We start from the raw sequence: 26,013 nt of genomic DNA on the forward strand, positions 1-26,013 counted from the left end.
TAATCTCTTTCAACCCGGGCCCGAATAAGGTCTGCCCTTTGAAAGGTATATTAAGCAATTTAGACTTAGAAGTAACATCAGCTGACCAGGATTTTAGCCACAGCGCCCTGCGTGCCTGAATGGCGAATCCTGAATTCTTCGCCGTAAGTTTAGTTAGATGTACTACGGCCTCTGAAATGAATGAATTAGCTAGTTTAAGGACTCTAAGCCTGTCCGTAATGTCGTCCAGAGTAGCTGAACTAATGTTCTCTTCCAGAGACTCAATCCAGAACGCCGCTGCAGCCGTGATCGGCGCAATGCATGCAAGGGGTTGCAATATAAAACCTTGTTGAACAAACATTTTCTTAAGGTAACCCTCTAATTTTTTATCCATTGGATCTGAAAAAGCACAGCTATCCTCCACCGGGATAGTGGTACGCTTAGCTAAAGTAGAAACTGCTCCCTCCACCTTAGGGACCGTTTGCCATAAGTCCCGTGTGGTGGCGTCTATTGGAAACATTTTTCTAAATATCGGAGGGGGTGAGAATGGCACACCTGGTCTATCCCACTCCTTAGTAACAATTTCAGTAAGTCTCTTAGGTATAGGAAAAACGTCAGTACTCGTCGGTACCGCAAAATATTTATCCAACCTACACATTTTCTCTGGTATTGCAACTGTGTTACAATCATTCAGAGCCGCTAACACCTCCCCTAGTAATACACGGAGGTTTTCCAGTTTAAATTTAAAATTTGAAATATCTGAATCCAGTCTGTTTGGATCAGAACCGTCACCCACAGAATGAAGTTCTCCGTCCTCATGTTCTGCAACCTGTGACGCAGTGTCTGACATGGCCCTAATATTATCAGCGCACTCTGTTCTCACCCCAGAGTGATCACGCTTACCTCTTAGTTCTGGTAATTTAGCCAAAACTTCAGTCATAACAGAAGCCATATCCTGTAATGTGATTTGTAATGGCCGGCCAGATGTACTCGGCGCTACAATATCACGCACCTCCCGAGCGGGAGATGCAGGTACTGGCACGTGAGGCGAGTTAGTCGGCATAACTCTCCCCTCGTTGTTTGGTGAAATTTTTTCAATTTGTACAGATTGACTTTTATTTAAAGTAGCATCAATACAGTTAGTACATAAATTTCTATTGGGCTCCACTTTGGCATTGCAACAAATGACACAGGTATCTTCCTCTGAATCAGACATGTTTAACACACTAGCAAATAAACTTGCAACTTGGATACAATTCAATTAGAATAATATTAAAGACGTACTGTGCCTTTAAGAAGCACAGAAAATCTATGACAGTTGAAAATTAATAAATTGAAACAGTTATAGCCTCAATCCTTGTAAACAACACAACTTTAGCAAAGGTTTAATCCCAATAGCAAAGATAACAATATTCTGAAAGCAGGAAACAATTACAGAATAAACGTTTTTTATCACAGTCAACTATAATTCTCACAGCTCTGCTGAGAGAAATTACCTCCCTCAAAATAAGTTTGAAGACCCCTGAGTTCTGTAGAGATGAACCGGATCATGCAGGAAATACAATGAGCTGCTGACTGAAATAACTGATGCATAGAAAAAGCGCCAAAAAACGGCCCCTCCCCCTCACACACAGCAGTGAGAGAGAACAGAAACTGACAGAAAAAGATTAAGCAACTGCCAAGTGGAAAAATGGTGCCCAAACATTTATTCACTCAGTACCTCAGCAAATGAAAACGATTTTACATTCCAGCAAAAACGTTAAATATAATTTCTAGTTATTAAACAGCTTTATGTACTTCTTACAGTGTAATTCTAGTGAAGTACCATTCCCCAGAATACTGAAGTGTAAAGTATACATACATGACATTATATCGGTATGGCAGGATTTTCTCATCAATTCCATTGTCAGAAAATAAAAGCTGCTACATACCTCTATGCAGATTCATCTGCCCGCTGTCCCCTGATCTGAAGTTTACCTCTCCTCAGATGGCCGAGAAACAGCAATATGATCTTAACTACTCCGGCTAAAATCATAGCAAAAACTCTGGTAGATTCTTCTTCAAACTCTGCCAGAGAGGTAATAACACACTCCGGTGCTATTTTAAAATAAACTTTTGATTGAAGATATAAAACTAAGTATAATCACCATAGTCCTCTCACACCTCCTATCTAGTCGTTGGGTGCAAGAGAATGACTGGGAGTGACGTAGAGGGGAGGAGCTATATGCAGCTCTGCTGGGTGAATCCTCTTGCACTTCCTGTTGGGGAGGAGTTAATATCCCAGAAGTAATGATGACCCATGGACTGATCACACTTAACAGAAGAAAGAGGTAGCCGTAGCTTTCTGACCCCTACGTTTCCCAGAAAAAACAACAAATAAAGAAGACGATTGACGAAAGTCCTTAGTCGCCTGCAAGTAAAACTTCAGAGCACGGACTACGTCCAAGTTATGTAACAGACGCTCCTTCTTAGAAGGATTAGGACACAATGAAGGAACAACAATTTCCTGATTAATATTTTTGTAAGAAACAACCTTAGGAAGAAAACCAGGTTTGGTATGCAACACTACCTTATCGGAATGAAAAATAAGATAAGGAGAATCACATTGCAATGCCGAAAGCTCAAAAACTCTGAGCAGAAGAAATAGCAACCAAAAATAAAACTTTCCAAGATAACAACTTAATATCTATGGAATGTATAGGTTCAAACGGAACCCCCTTGAAGAACATTAAGAACTAAATTCAAACTCCAAGGAGGAGCAATTGGTCTAAACACAGGCCTGATTCTAGTCAGAGTCTGACAAAAAGATTGAACATCCGGAACATCTGCCAGACGCTTGTGTAGCAAAATAGATAAGAGCAGAAATCTGTCCCTTTAAGGAACTTGCTGACAACCCTTTCTCCAATCCTTCTTGGAGAAAAGATAAAATCCTAGGAATCCTAATCTTACTCCATGAGTAGCCCTTGGATTCGCATTAATAAAGATATTTACGCCATATCTTCTGGTAAATTTTTCTAGTAACAGGCTTGCGTGCCTGAATCAAGGTATCAATGACCCGAATCAGAGAACCCTCGCTTAGATAAAATCAAGCGTTCAATCTCCAGGCAGTCAGCTGCAGAGAAATTAGATTTGGATGATGGAAGGGTCCCTGAATGAGAAGGTCTTGCCTCAATGGAAGCTTCCAAGGCGGCAGAGATGACATGTCCACCAGATCGGCATACCAAGCCCTGCGAGGCCACGCAGGAGCGATGAGAATCACCAAAGCCCTCTCCTGTTTGACTCGAGCAATCACCCAGGGAAGGAGAGCAAATGGAGGGAACACATAAGCTAGATTGAACGACCAAGGCATCTATCAGTTCGGCCTGAGGATCCGTGGACCTTAATCCGTATCTCGGCATTCTGACGAGACACCATAAGTTCCAGCTCCGGCCTGCCCCATCTGAGAATCAGGTTGGCAAAGACCTCCGGATGGAGCTCCCATTCCCCCAGATAAAACGTGTGTCTGCTCAAAAAAATCCCCCTCCCAGTTGTCCACTCCTGGGATGTAGATTGCCGACAGATAACAAGAGTGAGCTTCTGCCCACTGAATTATCTTGGATACTTCTGTCATCGCTAAGGAACTCCTTGTTCCTCCCTGATGATTGATGTAAGCCACAGTCTTGATGTTGTCCGACTGAAATCTGATGAAGTTGGCCGAAGCCAACCGAGGCCAAGCCTGAAGCGCATTGAATATTGCCCTCAGCTCCAGAATACTGATGGGAAGCAGAGACTCCGACCGAGTCCACACACACACTGAGCCCTCAGGGAGTTCCAGACTGCACCCCATCCTATCAGGCTGGCGTCCGTTGTCACTATCACCCATGAGGGTCTGCGGAAGCACGTCCCTTGGGACAGATGATCCGGCGACAACCACCAAAGAAGAGAATCCCTTGTCTCCTGATCCAGATCTATTTGAGGAGACAAATTTGCATAATCTCCATTCCATTGTCTGAGCATGCTCAGTTGTAGAGGTCTGAGATGAAAACGAGCGAACGGAATGATGTCCATTGCTACCACCATCAATCCAATTGCCTGCATGCACTGAGCCACTGACTGCTGAGGATTGGACTGAAGGGAACGGCATGTATTCAGAATTTTTAACTTTCTGACTTCCGTCAAAAAGATTTTCATGGATACAGAATCGATTAGAGTTCCCAGGAAAGGAACCCTTGTCTGTGGAATTAGTGAACTCTTTTCTAGGTTCACCATCCACCCACGAGTCAGCAGAAAGGACAGGACAATGTTGGTATGAGACTTTGTTAGTTTATAAGACGACGCCTGGATCAGAATGTGGTCCAGATAAGGCGTCACTGAAATGCCCCGCGGCCTGAGAACCGCTAGCAGAGATCCCAGAACCTTTGTGAAAATTCTGGGTGCTATGGCCAGACCAAAAGGAAGGGCCACAAATTGAAAATGGTTTGTCCATGAAGGCAAACCTTAGGAACTTGTGATGATCCCTGTGTATAGGGATATGAAGATATGCATCCTTTAGATCCACCGTAGTCATATTGTCCCTCCTGGATCAACGGAAGAATGGTCTGAATAGTTTCCATCTTGAAGGATGGAACTCTGAGAAACTTGTTTAGGCTTTTGAGATCTAAAATGGGTCGAAACGTTCCCTCTTTTTTGGGAACTACAAATAGATTTGAGTAAAACCCCTGAATCGGAACGGGGTATATTACTCCCATGAGGGATAGATCTCCTACACAGCGTAAGAACGCCTCTCTTTATCTGGTCGACAGATAATCATGAAAGAAGGATCCTTTCTCTGGGGAAGGAATTTTTGAACTCCAACTGATACCCCCGAGACACTATTTCTAGTGTCCAGGGATCCTGAATGTCTCTAATCCAAGCCTGTAGCTATAGCCCTGAGAAAAAAATAGCACACACTGGTACCATTTAAAAATAATAAACTCTTGATTGAAGAATCCAAACAAACACCTCACTTTACCTCTTCCTATCACTAACACAGGCAAAGAGAATGACTGGAGTGGGAGGGAAGGGAGGAGCTATATATACAGCTCTGCTGTGGTGCTCTTTGCCTCCTCCTGCTGACCAGGAGGCGATATCCCATAAGTAAGGATGAAATCCGTGGACTCGTCGTATCTTGTAAAAGAAATTACTATTTAAAATAATTAGAACCTAACGTTGTCATTTTCTTACAGTACCTTGTAAGTTAGAAGCTTCATTATTTACAGTATGAGAACGGTTAAAATACCTATATAAAAAAAAGGATATAAGTTGTGGCCATTTTCATCTTATGGACAATAATTTCCTGTAGTGTTCTTTGTGATTTTAGATGAAAATCTTACCAAATTATAAAACAGGGTTGTTGGTTGTTTTCTCAAACAATGATTGAGAAATAAATAAAATATTAAAAGTTTAAAAATTATGCAAACATGCTCAGTATACCCATCATGCATCTATACACAAGTGGAATTCATATTGTTTTAGTAGTGATTGACAGCCATTCTCAGTTAATATTACCATTATGGGTAGTGGAGATTGAAGATCGTGGAAATTATCAACCTAGGCTGTGTTTGACTTAGATTGTGATCATTTTGATAAAAAAAAAAAAAAAAAAAAAAATCACCAAACAAACACACCTGGCAATTTTTAAAAGATTAAATTGACCCCTATGTTTAACTCCTTCAAAGAGGTTAAACACATAATTACAATCATCTTTGTAAATTGCTGTGAAAACAAAGGGATCCATTTTCATGTCACTAAAGTCATAATATAATTTTTAGTTTACACAGAGCAAGCAAAAAAAAAAAAAAAAACTTTCAGAAAAACAAATTTTCCTCCATTGTCTCGGCTTGATAGAGAAAACCTAGATAAAGCTCATGAGAACTCAGGAGTGTAAGGGATAGAAAACTTTTATGATTCAAACAAATAATAAATCCGTGAAATAAGTTCATATTAACAAGCGTTTTGTTTTTTTGCTTTCAGTAGAAATGCTTTTGTTATTGCAAGACAAATAGGCAGCAGTGTATCATAGCTTAGTTTGCTTTGGTTCTTTGCTCTGAGCACTTGTCCTTGAAAAGATACATAGCACACCATACGTTTTTAATAACTTTATATTAGATCCCCCCAAAAAAACTTTTAATTTTATTAACCACCTGGCTAAAATGTAATATTCAGGTAAAATTAGCTAACATAACCTTTCAATGTTTATTGATCAAATTACCATAAAATAAATGTATCTTACATTATGTAATTAATTTGTGCTTTAGATAGAAGACAATGTTTTCATATTACAAAGTATTACATCACCTCCACCCAGATACTTCATAATGTCACCCAGCTGGCAAAATTTCTGTGCAGAACACAGTATTACAATTTTATTTCTTTAACAGTATAACCACTTATGAAAACTAATCATAAGTGATGTCTAATATATATTTGTTTTAATAAAATGTGAAGGGAGGGAGCTACGTCACTGCTTGCTGAAGGGGTGTACTGTTTTTACAGAATCAAAAGCAGTTGGTTAAGGACAGAGATGAATTGTAACATGAATATTTGATTTTCAGAATCTGTGGGTGGAGTTTTTTCTTTATTGAACATCAACTTGTACACAGTCTGGTAATTAACTTGTGTCCTGTTCAGAGATGTTGCTGAGACATCTTCCACAGACTGTGTGCCAACTGATGACGTTCCTTTAAATGTTTGGATACCATGTTTGGTGTGACCTAACTGCCTGACCTTGCATGCCGAAGATACGTATTGCTGAATGTATAATCACTGCATTGTTTAGTATAAGTTTACAACAGTGATTATTTCACAGAATTTTAGTGCTAAATGGAATACTTGGTGTTCTCCCTGGTGCAAACAAACTACATATCCTTTGCATTATATGGCAATAGTGTTTGAAACAATGCATATTACATTCTTAGAAACATTGTCACTAACACTTCTGCCATAGAATGATAAATACGCAAGCATTCTCCTCAGCTTCTATGAGCATATCTAAATTTAGCAATACTAATAAAACAAAGCAAATTTATTAATAACAATAATACTATTTTTAAAGTTTATTAATATGCCATGCTCAATCTAAATCATGAAAGTTTAATTTTAGTCTAGTGTCCCTTTAACATTTACACATATTCTATACCACTAAAAATATTTAGTTTTGATAAAATAAGCTGGCAGAAACAATATTCAACAGAATAAGTTTATTTAAAATATATACATTTTTATTTGTAAACATAAAAATTAACTTAACTGTACAGATTAGCTTAATCATCATTTTACCAGTTTAAAAATCAAGTGTTTGATAATAAAAATTACCTTTATAACTTTAAATATAAAAATATTGCCAGTTGTCCCAGGATCCAAAGGATTTGCCTGCAGTAAGTCTGAAAACCTAGACAAGTAAATTCCTGTAGATACAAATATTTTAGAATGGTTAAAACTAGCTAAGTGTAAATTGCTAAATGGGAAAATAAATATTAAAACATATACACGTACATGTACTGAAACTGTAGACAAGATATAAAAGATCACAAAAAACTGTTTACTTACCCATTGATGACTTGCCAAGAGTTGTTAGTTTAGAATGCCCCACAATGAGACCTCTTTCAGATATAGTATTTACCTAAAGAAAAGCAAGCAAGTCAGTGTAATCAATTTCTACACCATCTTAAACATCTAGAAAAGCTATTTGGATATTAAAGATTAGTGCCCTGATGGTTTAAAAGACAAGTCCAATTCTGAAAAAAAAGCTTTATTTTGAAGCTTAAAGGGACACTTAACCCAAATGTTTTTTTTCATGATTCAGAGAGACAGAGCATGCAATTTTAAGCAACTTTCTTATTTACTCCTATTATACATTTTTCTTCGTTCTCTTGCTATCTTTATTTGAAAATCATGAATCACGCGATTACATGACCAAACGCGTGATTTCATTTTTTTACTTAACTGTTTACATTGTGACTTTGTTCCGATGTAAACAAATAAGTCAAGTCAGGTAAGGGGTAATAAAATGAATTTATTTTTTTGCTACCATTATATGTTTTGTTTGTTTTTTGCTCTTAATTTTTTTTTTCTACCCTTGGCAATAAAGGTCTTAAATATAAAGTAGCAAAATAGTTCTAGGAAAAAATACCCTGGGGTGTCTCAATTCTATAAATATATAATTTTGTTATCAGTTTTGAATCGGGTGACTACTATTTAAGCTTACAATCTAAGCATAGCAAATTTTTGTTTTAAACCGATCATTCCATCTTTGTAGTATTTGGCCTATATTTGCTATAACTTAGAAACAACATAATGAATTTATGACTATAGTTTTATTTTTGAACTCTTTTTAACTATTAAAAATTCCTATTTGTTATTTTATAACTAAACATATAGGGTATCATAATAAAGGTCTGTTTATCTGTTACTTAAAGGGACATTATACACTAGATTTTTCTTTGCATAAATGTTTTGTAGATTATTCATTTATATAGCCCATACAGTGTAAAAAATATAGTTTTGCTTATTTTTACATAACATTGTGCTGATTTTCAGACTCCTAACCAAGCTCCAAAGTTTTAGACGTAGACTGTTGTCTACCTACTCCAGCTTGCTCCTGTTTGTGTAGTCTTTTCATATGCAGAAGAATGGGGAGGAGGGAGTGTCTGCTCTTTTGGCTATACAACCACTTTCAACTGGGAGCTTCTAAGTAATTTTTTTAACTGTTTTATACTGGATTTTTATATCAGTATCTGTGCATATTATTTTTTTAAAAGTAGTGTCTATTACATGCAATTGAATACAAATTAGTGTATACAGTCCCTTTAACAAAAGAGACGAAAATGAAGTGAAACTAATAGTAAGCAAAAATGCCTTCGTCATTTAAGAAAAACTGGAAAAGATCTTGATCCTTTAGGAGTTAAACGTCAATCCCCGCAAAATGGTCCTGCCAGCCAAAACTGTGAGCAACAAGGCATATTTGTGTTGGCAACTATAGCCAAAGGCAATATACTGTATATTTTAGAGGAGTGGAAAGTGTAACTGATAATAGTGATTTAAAAAGAGTGAAATAGTGAACATTTAAAACTGGTATGTATAAGAATTATGTTTGAGGAAATAAAATTATTCTAATGTTTCATATCTCTAACTCATATAGTGTACTAATAGGGCTGCACGATTAATCGCATATGCAATTTAAAACCACGATTAATCGTCGTGATTTAAAAAATTATGTTGCGATTTTTACCCCGCCCTCTATGACGTACAGGAGGGCTGACTGTAACTGTTCATTGCGCGCGGGCTTCTGTAGGGAGAGGAGGAGGGGGGCGAGTAGAGAGGAGCAATTTTTTTCCCCCATTTCTGCTGGATCTCCTGAGACTCCCGATAGTGGAAGTTTACAGGGACCTAGTAACGCACAACAAAACAGGTAATAAATATAACCTCATATTGATGGATACCTTGCAATTGCATTGATAAACTGCTACCGCCACACATTTAAATGTGCAAGCGGTTGCAGATAGTGGGCGGCGAGCCTCTTAATGGAAAATACATTTTACAGATGTGACAGGCATATCTCCGTTCCATGTAACAACTTGTTTCCACCCTGCTTACACACATCTCACTGAGACTTCTCAACACGCAGCCGCTGCCTGTGTGAGCCACCTCATCAGTATAACTTGCCCCCCTCGAGTTTTGCTTTAACCTGCCAAACTGTCATAACATTGTGCTGGCGGGCGGCATTTTTTGTACTTTCAGCTGAGGCCGGGTACAGAAGCTGCACCACATTCGATGGGGCTCACACCATTTACAGGCAGCGGCGTGAGGAGAGGTCTCAGTGACATGTCATGGGTGGAAGCAGGGCATGGAAATTAGCTGTTACAATGGTCTGAGGATATGCCTGTCACACAGAAGCTTATGGGATCAAATGTTGGAGATGCACCTAGTTTCAAGCAATCACTGCAGACTCCAATGAGTTTTTAATGGATTTGTGCATTAAAAAGAGCAAAGGCTTGGATCATAATATACATTTGTATTGCAGCATACTAGATATATTTGTGTGTATATGTATATAAAATTAAGGCGTTTCTTTATTTATAATAATAAAAAAAAATTTAAAAAAAAATTGTGATTAAATCGCAATCGCAATTTTTTGGGTACAAAATCGCAATTTTCATTTTTGCCCATATCACCCAGCCCTATGTACTAATATACTATAAATTACCTGTAGAGTTGTCATTTGATGCAAAAGAGAAAGACTTTTTATATTTTCTATTAACTAAAAGGACATAATACTCATACGCTAAATCACTTGAAACTGATGCAGTATAACTGTAAAAAACTGAGAAGAAAATATCACCTGAGCATCTCTATGCAAAAAAAGGAAGATATTTTACCTCACAATCTCCTCAGCTCAGCAGAGTAAGTTCTGTGTAAAAAGTTTTACTCCACTGCTGCCCAGCTGCAGGTAAAAAAAAATAATAATGAAGAAATGAACAGCAGCCAATCAGCATCAGCAGTGCTGAGGTCATGAACTCTTTTACTGTGATTTCATGAGATTTCACTTAACTCTCAAGAGATTTCATTGTAAACTTCCCTATACTGAATAGGGAAATAAGATGAGTGTGCACGTAAGCTCGCTCCTTCCGCTGTCCCGGGACAGACATACTGATTTGCTGCTTAGAAGTCCTTTACAATGGGGTGTGGCTACGGAGGAATTTTTTAGGTAAAATAGCTTTCTTTTTTACATAGAGATGTTCAGGTGATATTTTCTAGTCAGCTTTTTATAGCTATGCTGCATCACTTTCAAGTGTTTTAACATTTGGGTATCATGGCCCTTTAACTGGGCTAGCTTTAAAGTTGAATACAAAAATGCAAGCATTACAGATTCTGTTCCAGTAATGTTATTGTTACACTGCTTGCATTTTAGTACTACTATTACAAGTCAATTGTAGGATAGCACAAATGCATAGCCATTTTAGCACACTAGCTTTCCTCAGGTGATAGATAACATACACTTAGATTACAAGTTTTGCGTTAGGAGGGGTGCGGTGCTAACGAGCCGTTTATGCTCAGTGCTCACTTGCAGACCGCGCTGGTATTACGGGTTTTTATAAACCTGGCGTTAACCACAAAAAAGTGAGCGAAGAGCAAAATTTTCCTCCACATCTCAACTCAATACAAGCACTGCTTACGTTAGAGGTGAGCTGGTAAAACGTGCTCGTGCACGATTTCCCCATAGGAATCAATGGGGGAGAGCTGGCTGAAAAAAAAAACTAACACCTGCAAAAAAAGCAGCGTTTAGCTCCTAACGCAGCCCCATTGATTCCTATGGGGAAATACATTTTATGTCTACACCTAACACGAACCCCGAGTCTAAACACCCCTAATCTGACGCCCCTGTCATCGCCGCCACCTACATTATATTAGTAACCCCTAATCTGCCGCTCTGGACACCACTGCCACCTACATTATACTTATGAACCCCTAATCTGCTGCCCAACATCGCAGAACCCTACATTATATTTATTAACTCCTAATCTGTTGCCCCCTATGTCGCCGCAACCTAACTACATTAACCCCTAATCTGCCGCCCACGTCGCCACCACTATAATAAAGTTATTAACCCCTAAACCTAAGTCTAACCCTAACCCCCCCAACTTAAATAGAATGCCAGCTCAATCCTATTTGCTGATTGCATCTGCCAATAGGATTTTTTCTACCTTAATTCCGATTGGCTGATAGAATTCTATCAGCCAATCGGAATTGAAGGGACGCCATCTTGGATGACATCACTTAAAGGAACCTTCATTCAGTCGTCGGCCGTCGTTTGAAGAGGATGCTCCGCGTCGGATGTCTTGAAGATGGACCCGCACCGCATGGATGAAGATGCCGTCTGGATGAAGACTTCTGCCCGTCTGGAGGACCACTTCTGCCCGGTTGGATGAAGACTTCTCCCGGATTCGTTGAGGACTTCGGCCCGGTTGGGTGAAGACGTCTCACGGTAGGGTGATCTTCAAGGGGTTAGTATTAGGTTTTTGTAGGGGGGGATTTGTAAAAGAGCTGATTACTTTGGGGCAATGCCCCGCAAAAGGCCCTTTTAAGGGCTATTTGTAATTTAGTGTAAGGTAGGGCTTTTTTTATTTTGGGGGGCTTTATTATTTTGTTAGGGGGATTAGATTAGGTGTAATTAGTTTAAAAATCTTGTAATTAGTTTCTGTAATTTAGCGTTTGTTTTTTTGTACTTTAGATAATTTTATTTAATTGTAATTGTATTTCATTTATTTAATAATTGTGTAGTGTTAGGTGTAATTGTAACTTAGGTTAGGTTTTATTTTACAGGTAATTTTTTATTTATTTTAACTAGGAAGTTATTAAATAGTTAATAACTATTCTACCTAGTTAAAATAAATACAAAGTTGCCTGTAAAATAAACCCTAAGATAGTTACAATGTAACTATTAGTTATATTGTAGCTAGCTTAGGGTTTATTTTATAGGTATTTAGTTTTAAATAGGAATAATTTAGTTAATTGTAGTAATTTTATTTAGATTTATTTTAATTATATTTAAGTTAGGGGGGTTAGGGTAAGACTTAGGTTTTGGGGTTAATAACTTGATTAGTGGCGGCGACGTTGGGGCGGAAGATTAGGGGTTAATAAATGTAGGTAGGTGGCGGCGATATTAGGGACGGCAGATTAGGGGTTAATAATATTTAACTAATGTTTGCGAGACGGGAGTGCAGCGGTTTAGGGGTTAATATATTTATTATAGTGGCGGCGATGTACGGTTCGGCAGATTAGGGGTTAAAAAAAAGATTTTAGTGTTTGCAATGTGGGGGAGCCTCGGTTTAGGGGTTAATGGGTAGTTTATGGGTGTTAGTGTACTTTTTAGCACTTTAGTTAAGAGTTTTATGCTACGGCGTTGTAGTGTAAAACTCTTAACTACTGACTTTTAAATGCGGTACCAGGCTTGACAGGAGAGGGTCTACCGCTCACTTTTGGTCAGACTCTTAATACCGGCGCTATGCAAGTCCCATTGAAAATATAGGATATGCAATTGACGTAAGTGGATTTGCAGTATTTCCGAGTCTGGCCAAAAAAAGTGAGCGGTGAGCCTGTCATTTCAAGACTCGTAATACCAGCGGCCGTTAAAAAGCAGCATTGGTACCGGCCAACGCTGCTTTTTAAGCCTAACGCAAGACTCGTAATCTAGCCGATATTTTCTTTAATTCCATACCCCTTCCCTCAAACATTTTTATTAATCCTCATTTATCCAGCCTTAATTCAACCTTATTTTATTTCTGTAACGTTTAAGGTGTATAAAAGCAAGTGATAATAGTTAATAAAAAGTTTTCAAAAGCATTGAGAGAAAGTCTGATTGCACACCTGAGCAAAACTATCAAGGAATTGTAATTGGAGCACACTGAGTGTTCTACTACTGCTTTGCACTTGCCTCTAAAATTTTACATGGCAATTTATAAATGTATCTGGCTCATAAAAAATGATTTAAATGCTTTAACCAACAACGTGCAATATCAGATTTGTGGATTGTGTGGGCCAAACACTAAGTAACCATACCATAAGTTATCAAGTGAACTCTGCTTGTAATTTAGCAGATGAATTGCAGTATCAGTGAGGATACTAGGTGATCTTGGTGTAGATGTTATTTCTAATTTCTACCCAAGTATTAAAATACATGTTCTGCACAGTAATAGCTCACAGGTCACAGGCTATAGTACAGCACCTACACCCTGTGAACGTAAGGGGATATAAAAATCTTATTTTAATACACACATATACTTTATAGTTGGAATTTTCACTATTGCTCATCTTTAACTTTGAGTCCATAACTTTTCTCCTCCAACCAGTAAACCTGAGTAATATTATTCCACTTGTGTATCTATGTTTAATAATCCAGTCCAAAAAGCAATATTAAGTGTAATTGTTGGTAGTCCACCATAAGGGGAAAAAAAAAGATCCCCTCTTTCTCCTACTACCTGTTATCCACAATGCACATTCATACCACATTAACATGGGCAGGATTGCGAACGGTTAGCAAGAATCCTTTTGTTTGGTCAGGGCAGGAAAATCAGTGTAAAGAAAATAATGCTGAAATTCAAAGCTGCATTATTTATTTTTAAAAAGACTTCCTGGTTTTGAGGCTATATTTTCATACAGATTCCATTTTGAATATAATGTCCGTTAACCCCTAAAGCAAGCAGAGTGTTGTACAGCTGCAAGCTCTCGGAACCTTAGGTTAAAACAGTGGAGGTTACTCCTTTGTTATATCAAAACTAGTATTTCAGGTACACTGTAGATCCAATTTTATCCCCACTCAAACTGAAGCCATCAGCAAGAGTAAAAAGGAAAAATGTATATTAGTGTTATATGGCAAAAGATGAACATATTTAAATCTCTTTCATTCAGCTGTAAAAAAAAAAAAAAAAAAGGAAGAAGTTCATATTGCGTCACTGAAATCATTTAATTGATTTCTTCATTGCTGGTTGATTAAAAATGGATTTCCATGCAATAGCCAAAGAAGCAAAGAAGAGGATATAAGGAAGGAGAAAAAAAAAAAAAAGGAAGTAATTCAGTAAGATATTCACTTCCAAAGACAAGGTGATGTTTGAATTTTACACCACAAACAGCATTGTACTTTTATACTTGTCCAAATTAGATTGTCCTTTGAACTATTTCTCTTTAATCAAAAGGTCACCCTCTTTTCTAAAATGTTAGATAAAATACTTTAGTGACGTTTATTATTTTCTTCTTCCTTTGTAGTGTTCGTTCTGCCAGGATAGTTAGTCATATATGGAACTTGCAACAGCAAATAAAAATTCACTTAGACATGGTTGATAATGAATTTATGAAACATGCTTCACTGTACTATTTCTTCATGTATGTAAGTTATAAAGATACATTACTAGTATGCAGTTCCAAAAGTTCAAAAGGTAAACAACTTTTAAAAATTAGACCACATACTAAAGATATTTAATCTTCAATAATGTATCTCTGGTTAAGTAAAAAAAAAAGATATTTGTGCTTGATAGCACACCTTCGTAAATGTTTAAGGTACAAGTTTGTTTGTTTTTGGTTTTTAACCTTATATGTAGACAGTAATGAAGTGTTTATTTAAGCATGTATTAAAAAAAAAAAAAAAGCCTTGCCTTACCTGATCGTTATCAACCAAGAGAAATGCATAAGACTCGACAAGTTCTTTATCTGGTCGACCGTCAAATTTCAACTGCCTTCGTTTTTCAATAAACTACAGAAAGATACATAGTATCAGAGGATTTTATGGCAAAGGAAAGGGGTGGGGTACGCCGATTACTGATAAATTCCAATCCCTTCTAATTTACTTCTGGCTCTTACTAAGCTATAGGCAAAATTATGAACGTGTTCCTATAGTCCCTTCTATTAGAGCAAAGTTTAAAAATGTCTCTACCTTGCCTGTTTTAGGCATACAGCCTGGGTAAAGCAATGCTTAGTTAACAGTAGTATTGTCAAGGTTTATGGCCAAAGTAAATAAGTTTCATCTTTTCATCTTCAGATGAATGCAGCATGTAGAGCTATCAGCTTATGCATGAACAAAGTTGTCAGCTACTTTGAGTACTTTTTTTTACTTATCTTAAAATATGGAACCTGATAAAATGCAACCAAATATAAGGAGGAATACAACACATACTAATAGGGGAAAGAATTAAGTAATTGCAAACATGGTTATCTCATGCTGAAATATTTAAAATAGCAATACAATTCATACTACTATATTTAGCAACTTTAAAGTGAATGGATGAAAATGCACTTCTAACCATTAAAGATTTGATTACACGTATTATGCCCATTTGTAAATTGAGAATCAAAAGTTTGGCCTCCTGTAGTAATACTTTCCGGACTTCTCTCTTTTCCACATAGCTCCACTTATGCTAATAAAATGCCAATAGCGCCTTGTTACTAACATTGTGTGTTTTTACTTGCTGAATATGAAGATTAAAATAAATATATATATATAATATATCTCTTCTTCATAAGAAGATAACATCCTGGCTGATGTTACAAAATGTTTAAGAGGTATCTGAAATCAAATTATGGTCCAAATTGTCAGTTCCACTGAATTCTTCCTATTCACTAACCTCTTTCTCCATGAATTCATTATGAACGAGTCGGGCAGATTTGTAAGTGAAATGTGTCACAGAGTTTGAATCCAAGTATGACGAATGTAGAATTTTCAAAATTTCGTCAAACTCCCGAGAGCCAGAACAAACTGTCTGAAGCACTAAAAATAAGGAAAAAAAGTTACTAAAAACTAATTCTGATATGTGCAATGTTTAAAATAGAGGCAACGTCTGGTTTACTATTTGTTTCTATGAAATAACACAATTGCACACAAAGTACAAAAGGAATGACACTATTTATACAAAATGTTTTATTTTCCCTTCATATACCATGTTTATTAGAGCTGTAAGAATTATCAACAGGAAGATACATTTAATTCCATGTAATGGTTGAATACAAAATTCAAAAATGGTGCATATATGAATAAATTATAAAACTTCATTTCAGTCAAGCACCAAAATTCGATATTTACTGAACATGCCAGTATGCGAACAAGGTCTTCTGCCAAAGGAAACATTGGAATATATCATTTATAGGCATCAACTACTTGTTTTCAGATGTTATTTAGGGTTTTCAGGAAAGAAATGAAATTTTCTTGATTTAAAGATGGCTTCAATATATACACATAGACCAGTCGACTCAAGCGTGTTGGATTCCAGTTCTGCATGGGAGGGCCTCACAGAAAAGCTGCAACTCAAATGTTTTCTAATAGGTACTCATTAAACAAATATAGGATATATAGGATTTCTAATAACTATTTTATTTCTCCACATCCTGTACTTAATTTACGTTAATATATATATTTCTATAAATAAAAAAACATTGTATAAACAATGTTTGTAACAATCTGGATAACATGAGATTGTGAGAGTAAGGGGACATGCATTTAATTAATTAAAACCTCTTAAGGCCTTAAGAAAAAGAAGTATTCATAAGACCACAGTAAACGCATATTCCCAATAAGACATATCCCACGAGGTACAAATGGATATAATTTACATAAAGCCCAGTGATCTTGATAACATCTTTTACCTACGATTAGGAGTCCCTTGTTTATTATATTAACGACCATTAACCAGATAAAATTACAAAAGACTATACCTTGTGAGGCATAAACATACATAATTAGTTACATTTGAGAACAAGTGTTATTACAAGAGTCACTGGGGATTCATAACAATCCTACTTTTAATTTTTTTTCTTACAATTTATACCTTTTAAAAATCAATGCTGTCAAGCAAGTATTTTTGTTTGTTTTTTTAAAAATATAGTATTTCAAAATACGTATCCTTTAAATAAAAGCAATTACAGTATGTATGTAAAACCGTGTCAGGAAAAAAACTGTGGTACCATTTCTTATCTAATATTGTTAACTGTGTGGAATTCCTTAGAGATCATTCTAATAGAACCACCAAATGCAGATAATATTACAATGAGATGGTATGACTGCTCATTTTCTCATGTTGCTTTCAGATTATTTTATAAAATATACTAATATGGTAATTCAACATGATCAAATTAAAAAAAAATTCGACTTAATTTTATATATTATTTCAATATGAAACACTAGTAAAAGCCACATTACACCTAAGAATGAATTATTTTCCAAATAAAGAAAATGAGGACATGCATGAAAAAATGTATAGATATAGCATGATTTGAATAGTGCCAATTTTATTATGGTCACTGACAGGTCAACCTAATTATATATTTTTAAGATACCTGCTTGCAGAGATAAAACTAATATATAATGTTATTCAAAAATATTATTGTATGAGGTCAGATAATACAGAGTTTGACTATATCAAGAGAGGAACATGTGACTCAATTTTGGTCAAGTATTTGATGAGTCACCGCGCGCGGGCGTTGCCAAAAAAAAAAAAAAAACTCCCTACAGAGTGCGTTGCTCTGATGGCGAATTATGTACGCGGTACACGCTCAAACTGTGCCCACATGTACGCCACGCCATCGTAAGCAACGAATTTTCCCTCACGGAGTTAATCAATATTAACTCTAGATAAGGCTCAATGTCTACCATTCGACAATACCAAATTTGTGCTCAGCTTGACAGAAAAAGAATAAAACATTAATCTGAATTGTGCAACCGCAATTTGTGTATAGAAGTAGAGGATGACAACCTTTCTTATCCCTGTTTTTTCTTGGAATCTGAAAACGTTTTCTAGGAGGTTCATCCATCTGCCTCACAGCAGTCCCCGCGCTGTTTTCGTATTTGACTTGCTCGCTACTGTTATTTCTGCTCCTGAAACCTCTATCGCCCAAATTCTGAACGTCCATGGATGCCTGTTCGCCATTTTGTGCAGCTCTGTCTCCTGTAGTTGCAGCCACGCTGCCCACTCTCCCCTCCATGTTCAGAGATGATTTCTCGTCCTTCATTGTTTCACTGTTGCCCTTCTCAGAGCTGCTAGTCGCCATTTTAAGTATAGTCTCTTCTTTATTTTGTTTTATCTTGTGTTTGTTCGTTGGTTTTCTTCCACAAAGACGAGGGTGTGTAAAACAAGTTTCTCAGTATATTCTATGACGGCGCTTCATGACTTCCCTTTGCGGCGCCATCTCACAACTCTTCCTTCAAGTCTATAGCTAGCTAAAGCCTAACTCCTCCTGCTCCACCCATAGTGGGTGTGGTTAACTCCCCATAACCAATCAGAGAGCGGTGCCACAAAAATCAGGCTGGTACGGTCGCCATTTTCTACGCTCAGTTGAGTCACTGGACATGTTGTGGTGTGGAAAGAGCTCGGTTTGTTTTATTTGTAATAGACTTCATTTATGTGATTATGGGTGTTTATTGTTATTCGCGGTTTAAAACACGGTGTTTTATTTGCGCTTATACCGTTTTTGACTAGTTTATTTTCGTTGTTGCTAACATCAGTTTCTATCACCTCAAAAAACGTCTTCATGTCGTGGTTTCACTGCAAGCGGTTACAGTCTGTGGGGGAAGTGTGGAAAATATTTATTTTCTTGTGTTTACGCGTTAACAAACAACTCCTGGTACAGAGGTTTCATAGGAAACCACTTTAATAGCTTAAGTAAAATTGCGTTTTTCTTTAATGAATAGAAATAGGATACGTATGTTAGATAAAAAAAATGATATATTCTTAGTTTCTGTTCCCTTTTTTGTTCTCACTTCTGATTACATTTAAATTTGAAATCGTGCTTAAAAAACATGTTTTTTTGGTTTAAAATAATGACGCCTAGATCCGTTAAATACCCGTTTTTGTGAAATGCATTGCTTGTAATTAAAAAAAAAAAAAAAAAATTAAACAAAACAGCAACTCCATTGCTTTTGCCTTCATTTGAATAGTATATATTTCTATACATATTCTAAGATAGCTGGAAACATCCACTAGTCCTGGACTAGTAAACCTAGAGAGAAAGTTGTCCTTTTCCTATATTTAGGGCTAGATTTATCAATTTGTAGATTGAAAAGGACTCCATATTTAGCTTTGCACAAGCATTCCCTCCACTGCTCTTGTGCAATCAATTGCATGAGAGCAGGGTTTGTCAATCATCTGGAGAGGGTTTAGGCAGCAGTGGTTTAAATGGCTGCTTCATAAATATATGCTGCAGGCTCACATGGGGAGTCTAATATGGTCATTTGACTTGTTAAATAGACTCGTTAAAGTGACAAGGTTAAAATTAAACTTTTATGATTCAGATAGAGCATGCTGTTTTAAGAGATGTTCCAATTTACTTATATTATCAAAGGTTGCACAATTTTTATATACACAGATTCTGAAGCAAAAGCTTCTACTGAGCATGTGCACAAGTTCACTGTATACTAGTCTGTGATTGGCTGATGGCTGTCACATGACCAGAGGGCTGGCAAATGGGGGGGGGGACAAATTTGTCAGAACAAAAAAATCTGCTTATTTGAAATGTATAGTAAATACTATTGCATTGTGTTTTTATTATGCACTTGTTTAAGTTTTTTTTCTTTTAGTCTTTTTACATGTACTCGGTAGATGCTGTGACTAAAGTGTTACAGAGCAACACTGCATATTAGAAGCATGAAATGTCATATATTCTGAAAGCTATTTACTTTAAGCTTATTGTCATGGTAGTATATTTCTTATGTAATTTATTTTGGTCTTGTTTAAAGAATACCTTTTTGGTTCTGCTTGACCTTCCTTCAGCCTCTCTCTCTGCTATGATTTACATATGTCCACCTACTCCTGTAGTGCTTTTTTCTTTCTCTGGTATATTTTTTTTCTTTCATCTTTAACCCCTTCCCACCATTAGGACAGCATGGAACGTTTTAAAAGTTTTCCTGTCCTGAAACCATAGCCTCTTACTATATGGGATTGTGGACTGGGGGGCGTGCATCGCATCATTGGCACTCCCCCAGGCCCGATCCCATCATTGAAATTAGTTTCCGTTTTTACTCATTTGTTTACATCGGGACTTTGTTCTGATGTAGACAAATGAGTCCTGGCAGGAAGGTGTTATTCCTGCTAAGAATGTTCTTTTGAATTTCAGTGCCACCTCTATAATGATAACTGAAAGCCTTTCCTCCTGATCTGTTCCATCCCTTCTAATGTGACTGACTCATTGGAATTTTTTCCAGTATTGTTTTGACAACTTAAAATGGCAGACAAGCGTCTTTTGATTCTTCTTTAACTCTGACAATTTCTCTGCTTTAAGTGCTCTGAACATTAAGGAAAGCCTATACCTCCTAAGGTTTGATTACTTTTATGTTAAACATAATTCCTTGTCCATGCAATTGTGATGGCTAATGTTTATCAAGCAATCCATTCAATTTGTCCTGCTACATTGATTGTAAATTGTCCCAGTAACCTGTCTGCATGTCTTTCAGTCCACATTTGCTTAGTTTAATTGTATGCTGTTACTTTATTACTGTAAACAAGTTAAACCGTTTTATTATTGTTCATTAATTGCAGTTGGTCAAATATGCTACAAATGTAGTTTTGGACTAAAGAGGGAGGTAGTAACTTGTGATTTAATAGTGATATGTAGTCTGTCAAGTCCATTGCATTGCAAGGAATCCTAAACTAGAAAAACATTTTCCAAGCTATGTCTTTAGATGTACATCTGGGTTAAATTTATTTTTGTGTAGTTTGAGCAAAAGCAGTGAAATTTAGTAAATCCTTATGGTTTGCCTCTAAAGAAAGTGGCACTGCCCCCCCCCCCCAACTATTCACATTTGTGTTTTGTGCAGAGAAACCCTGGTAATCCAATAGACCTAGTGCTACAGTCTGTGGGCTGTCTATAGGCTGTCTCTAAATTAAGCCTCCTCTTTATATAAATTCTTCTTTATTATTAAGGACAAGCAATTAGACAAAATTTAGTATAGATACAAAACTTCAAACATGAATAATGTCGTCATTGATTAACAATAACTAAGTCAGGTTGTAAACATCTTCATCAACATTATATGATACTGATAAGGGAGTATAATATCTAGATACTAACGTTAAACATATTCTCTTCAAAATACATTTATGTTATATAACAATATATTTCACATTGACCTTATAAAAGGATTTTTTATTATATTTATTTTTTTCGGTAAAGAACGAAGAAACCTCTGAATTCAAGATATTAGTTTCTTAGTGAGGTCCAAAAAGGCACAACAAGCCTCCTCACTCTTTCTTAAAAGGGAGAATGGAGCACAATATCTAACCTGCTTCCAGAATAGGTTAACAACAATAAAACAAAGTAAACCGTTGATGAGTTGCTGTCCCAATCATCAGTGTTAGCGATAGAATCATTTTTTATATGTGCTTGTTTGCTGCATTTTCATTCTGCATATGTGTTTTGGAATACAGATATCTACGTTTTGCTTCTGAACTTTCTTGATCAAGCAGGGAAGAGGAATCCTACCATTTCCATATCAAGCTAATTGGGAGTCAGTTTGGAATGCTTTTGCTTTTTCAACCACTAATATTTGGTTCAGGTATTAATTAAAATAGCATAAGGAATATATATATATATATATATATATATATATATTTGATCTTGAATGCTAGTTTCTGTTATTAATAACGCCAAATTATTTTTTCAAATGCTTTAATATACTTAAATATAATGCTATTATAATAATGGGGTCTGGAGGGCGTGCCTAGCGTCATAGGGATGTCCCCCTGACCCGATCCCATCATTAAAATCTCGCAATTGCATGCACGATTACATGATTTCAATTTGTTTATATCGGAACGTTGTTCCGATGTAGACAAATTAGTCCTGTCATGAAAAGGTTAAATTGGTTGAATGTTTTCTAGTGTAGGAAACAAACATTTCAGTTTTTTCTCTACATGGAAATACGGTTGTTCATAAACACCCCCTCCTAAACCTATAAGTAAAGATGTAAATCACATGAACAAGTCTCACATAAAATATATCAAGATGCATAGCTAAAAACAAAATAGATTAAGTTATGAAAATATCACATGAGCCGTCTTCAATTCAGGACAAATAAAACTGTCTGTAGGTCATAGCATACACTGGTACAAAGCCTAAACACAAAATGGATTATTCTAAAGCCATCATCTAAGAATCAAGTTGTTTTATATTGTCCCCAAACTAATACACATAAATAAAAGCAGCCCATTGGGCTACAACATAGTTAACATATTCAATTACTTGTTTTAAATATCATACATTTTGCAATGCTTGATGATGTGTTGTATTGATTCTGCAACCCATTGTAAATTAATATGAAAATAATTAGAGCTCATAGAAAATATGCTTGTGTATTGAAGGAGGGAATACTCCAGATTGTTACAATGCAGTTATCTGCTCTGGCATGCAATGCATGAACAGACAGTGGAGATAGACTGAGCAGCAGATACCATAACTGGGTTCATACCAGAGCCTGAAATGGCACCACTGCTATTGTTTAAATCATCTCCTCCAAAATGCAACTTCTTGTCAGAGACTGCAGCTATTAAGTAGCAACCACCCAACACAGAAGAGCTCATCAAATGTGCAAAGTTACTAAGCTTGAAAGTATAACTTAAAACCTTCCCTTTCAAAGCAACATTGTAGAAGAACTATGCCTAGAAATAACAATGGTAAAGTTTTGAAGTTAACCTCCTAATTGCAAGATCTTCTTTACATGCCCAAGAAAAAAAGAACAAGGAACTGGTAACAAAACAGCTGGGTCTGGTAAGGAATTCAACTTGCAAGAGATGCTACCTACAATTAAATATGCTAGATACATTTTCAAGACTAACACAATTCTGAAAAAAATCTGGTAAAGAAGAAAGAACTGCTGCCCAGAAATTTGTTTTCACAAGCTTCTAAACTAAAATAAAAATATTAACCAAGTAAATTAATATATTGACTATTCTACTAATCTGTCATCAGAATGATCAATGGAAGTATAATAAAGGCTTCATATGTGCATAAGCTATCAAAAACTATACAATGGATTAGATAATAAAAATAAAATCTACTCCTTCCGAATCACTGTGTGGTGTGCATTGCATGGGTTTTTACATTCAAACCATTCCAATCCATTCAAAAGTCCATATAACATCCCTCACATACTTTTTCAGTGCGTTAGTGGCATAACAATACTTGTATAGCTTACATGGGGACAGTTTGGCACTTAGTATTCTAATACATTAGAAAATGCTTTTCCAGCAGAGGTCTTGAAAGCTTTATAGATTTTTTCAAATTCAACTATCTTGAAACCCCATTTTAGTTTTATGCACCCCTCAATATTTTAGGTTTTGTGTTTTGCTTTATAGGTTTTATAAAATGTTGGCAATATTGCAGAAATCATGCTTAAAGGAACAGTATACACCAAATGTCATATAACTCCATGTAATGGACACTACTGTAAAGAAGACTATGCACAAATACTGATATAAAAGTCCAGTATGTAACATTTTATTAGCAAAATGAGCAGACCCTCCCCTACATATAAAAATACTCTTTACACAAACAGGAGCAAGCTGGAGTCTGTAGACATCAATATACATCTAAAACTTGGGGGTTTGGTTACAAATCTGAAAATCAGTACAATGTTGTTTAAAAATAAGCAAAGATATAATAAAAGGTTTTTACAAAAAACCTTGTATGGGCTATATAAATGGATCATCTACAAAACATGCAAAGAAGATTCTAGTGTGCAATGTCTCTTTAAATTATGAAACTAATGCAGATAATATTGGAGCGTTTCTGTGTCCTTATTCAGACAAAAGAGTATTTGAGAGATTAGGTACTGGTGTTGGACAAGAAGTTCTGGCTCCTAAGCAGCATTCTAATTTATCCAAGAGGTGTTCAGTGTGGTTGAGGTCAGGGCTTTGTACAGGCCACTCAATTTCTTCCACATTAAACTCTTCAAAGCATGTCTTCATTGGCCTTGCTTTGTGCACTGTCATGCTGAAACAGGAAAGGACCATTCTTAAACCCTTCACTGAAACTAAGGGGTGTAGCCTAAACCCTGAAAAAGAGCCCCACAAAACTTAATATGAACTAAGCTCCGGAAGCATTTAAATGATCCATTTTACCTGCTGGAGTGTATTAAATTGTTTACAAGTAGCTCCTCCCCTATTTTGGCCTTTTGAAATAACTGATTTAGCTTGTGGTTTCCCAACCAATATTGAAAGTTTTGATACTGGAGTCTCTGCTATTGAATAGCCTAAGTAAACACAGCCAGCAGAAGAAATGACACTCCCAGTGGGGTGCAGGGTAGTTAACTAATAACATGATATTTTTCCATTGTTCTCTTTGTATTGAGCTTTAGCTTTCCAGGAAAATATAAGATAAGGAAGCAAGTGTGTGCGTACACAAAGTGATAACATAATGAGATCTGATATTACCTGAAGCTCAACCCTTTGTTATAGGCTGTAGTTTAAAAGCACAAAACCAGCTACTTCATATACACAAATAAACCTGAAAATGTAATTTCTTTTTTCATACATTTTATACTCTGCAGCTGGTATAACAAGTCATTGAAAATACATTAATATAAAAACAATTTTATAGTGTACTGACTCTTTATAGTGAATGTAAATTTAGATGATAAAGTGCCTGTTTTTTAAAAATCCGATAAACAGGGGCACTTTAATTCATCAAAATTTATTTACATTTCACTTGTGTTGAGAAAATACTTACTTTTTAATCTTGACAGCCGCTCCACCGATTACAAGTCTCTTCATACGTCAGAAATGACGGATTGGTCATCCTCTAATCACGCCCCCCCCACGGGGGAATCAGTGTCTGATTCAACGCCGTGATTGGAGGAAGCCGGATTCCTCATTTTAGACCCGGGAAAATGCTTTGTGACGGGCGGGGGAAGCGATGCAGCAGCTGTCAAGATTTAAAGGTAAGTATTTTCACACCAGTGAAATGTAAATTGTGATGAATTAAAGTGTACGTGGTTTTTAATCAGATTTTTAAAAACCAGGCACTTTATCATCTAAATTTACATTCACTTTAAGACAAACTCGACAGGCTAGATCAGTGTTTTTCAACCAGTGTGCCATGAGACATCCTCAGGTGTGCCGCGGCAGACTGACAACAGTTTGACATTTTTTAAATTTTGCTTTTTTATTTTTTATTTTGAGTGAGATGATGACTGAGGGTAACTGCGCAGCGGCAGCTCGCCTCCCTGACCCGTGTTCACACATGGAAGGAACCCCCACCCACCAAAACACGTGCCTACTGCCGGCTCTACACGCAGCACCACACAAAATTTCAATCCCCCCCATGCATGCTGGCTCAGCTTTGCTCCTCCAGAACAGTTCCAGCCAGGTCACATCACTCACATTCCTTCTCAGCACAAGGAACATGACCAGAGGACTGGAGACTCACTGGAGAAGAAGAGGGAGGAGCCAACCAGCTGGTGCTGTGTGGACTCGGAGTGTGTTCAGAACTAGCGTGGGGGAAGAAGCAGCACTGGCTGTTACAGTCTGGCAATGGCACAGAAAGAAC

At 36.6% G+C, this 26,013-nt stretch overlaps 1 protein-coding gene across 1 annotated transcript in view; it reads right to left on the bottom strand.

The window, feature by feature from the left end:
- Positions 1-18,694, bottom strand: part of LOC128644653 (protein TASOR-like) — a gene marked incomplete at its 3' end in the record, with an annotated part of 34,785 nt that extends 16,091 nt beyond the window's left edge. Inside the window, exons 1-5 of the mRNA XM_053697178.1 lie at positions 18,231-18,694; positions 16,110-16,252; positions 15,149-15,241; positions 7,546-7,618; positions 7,312-7,403 (exon numbers count right to left, since the gene is read on the bottom strand). Of these exons, the coding sequence (XP_053553153.1) occupies positions 7,312-7,403; positions 7,546-7,618; positions 15,149-15,241; positions 16,110-16,252; positions 18,231-18,525 (696 nt within the window). The remainder of the gene's footprint in view (positions 1-7,311; positions 7,404-7,545; positions 7,619-15,148; positions 15,242-16,109; positions 16,253-18,230) is intronic.
- Between the last annotated feature and the right edge of the window lie 7,319 nt (positions 18,695-26,013).

This window comes from Bombina bombina, unplaced genomic scaffold (genome assembly GCF_027579735.1).
Source record: "Bombina bombina isolate aBomBom1 unplaced genomic scaffold, aBomBom1.pri scaffold_576, whole genome shotgun sequence".
NCBI classification, from domain to species: Eukaryota; Metazoa; Chordata; class Amphibia; order Anura; family Bombinatoridae; genus Bombina; species Bombina bombina.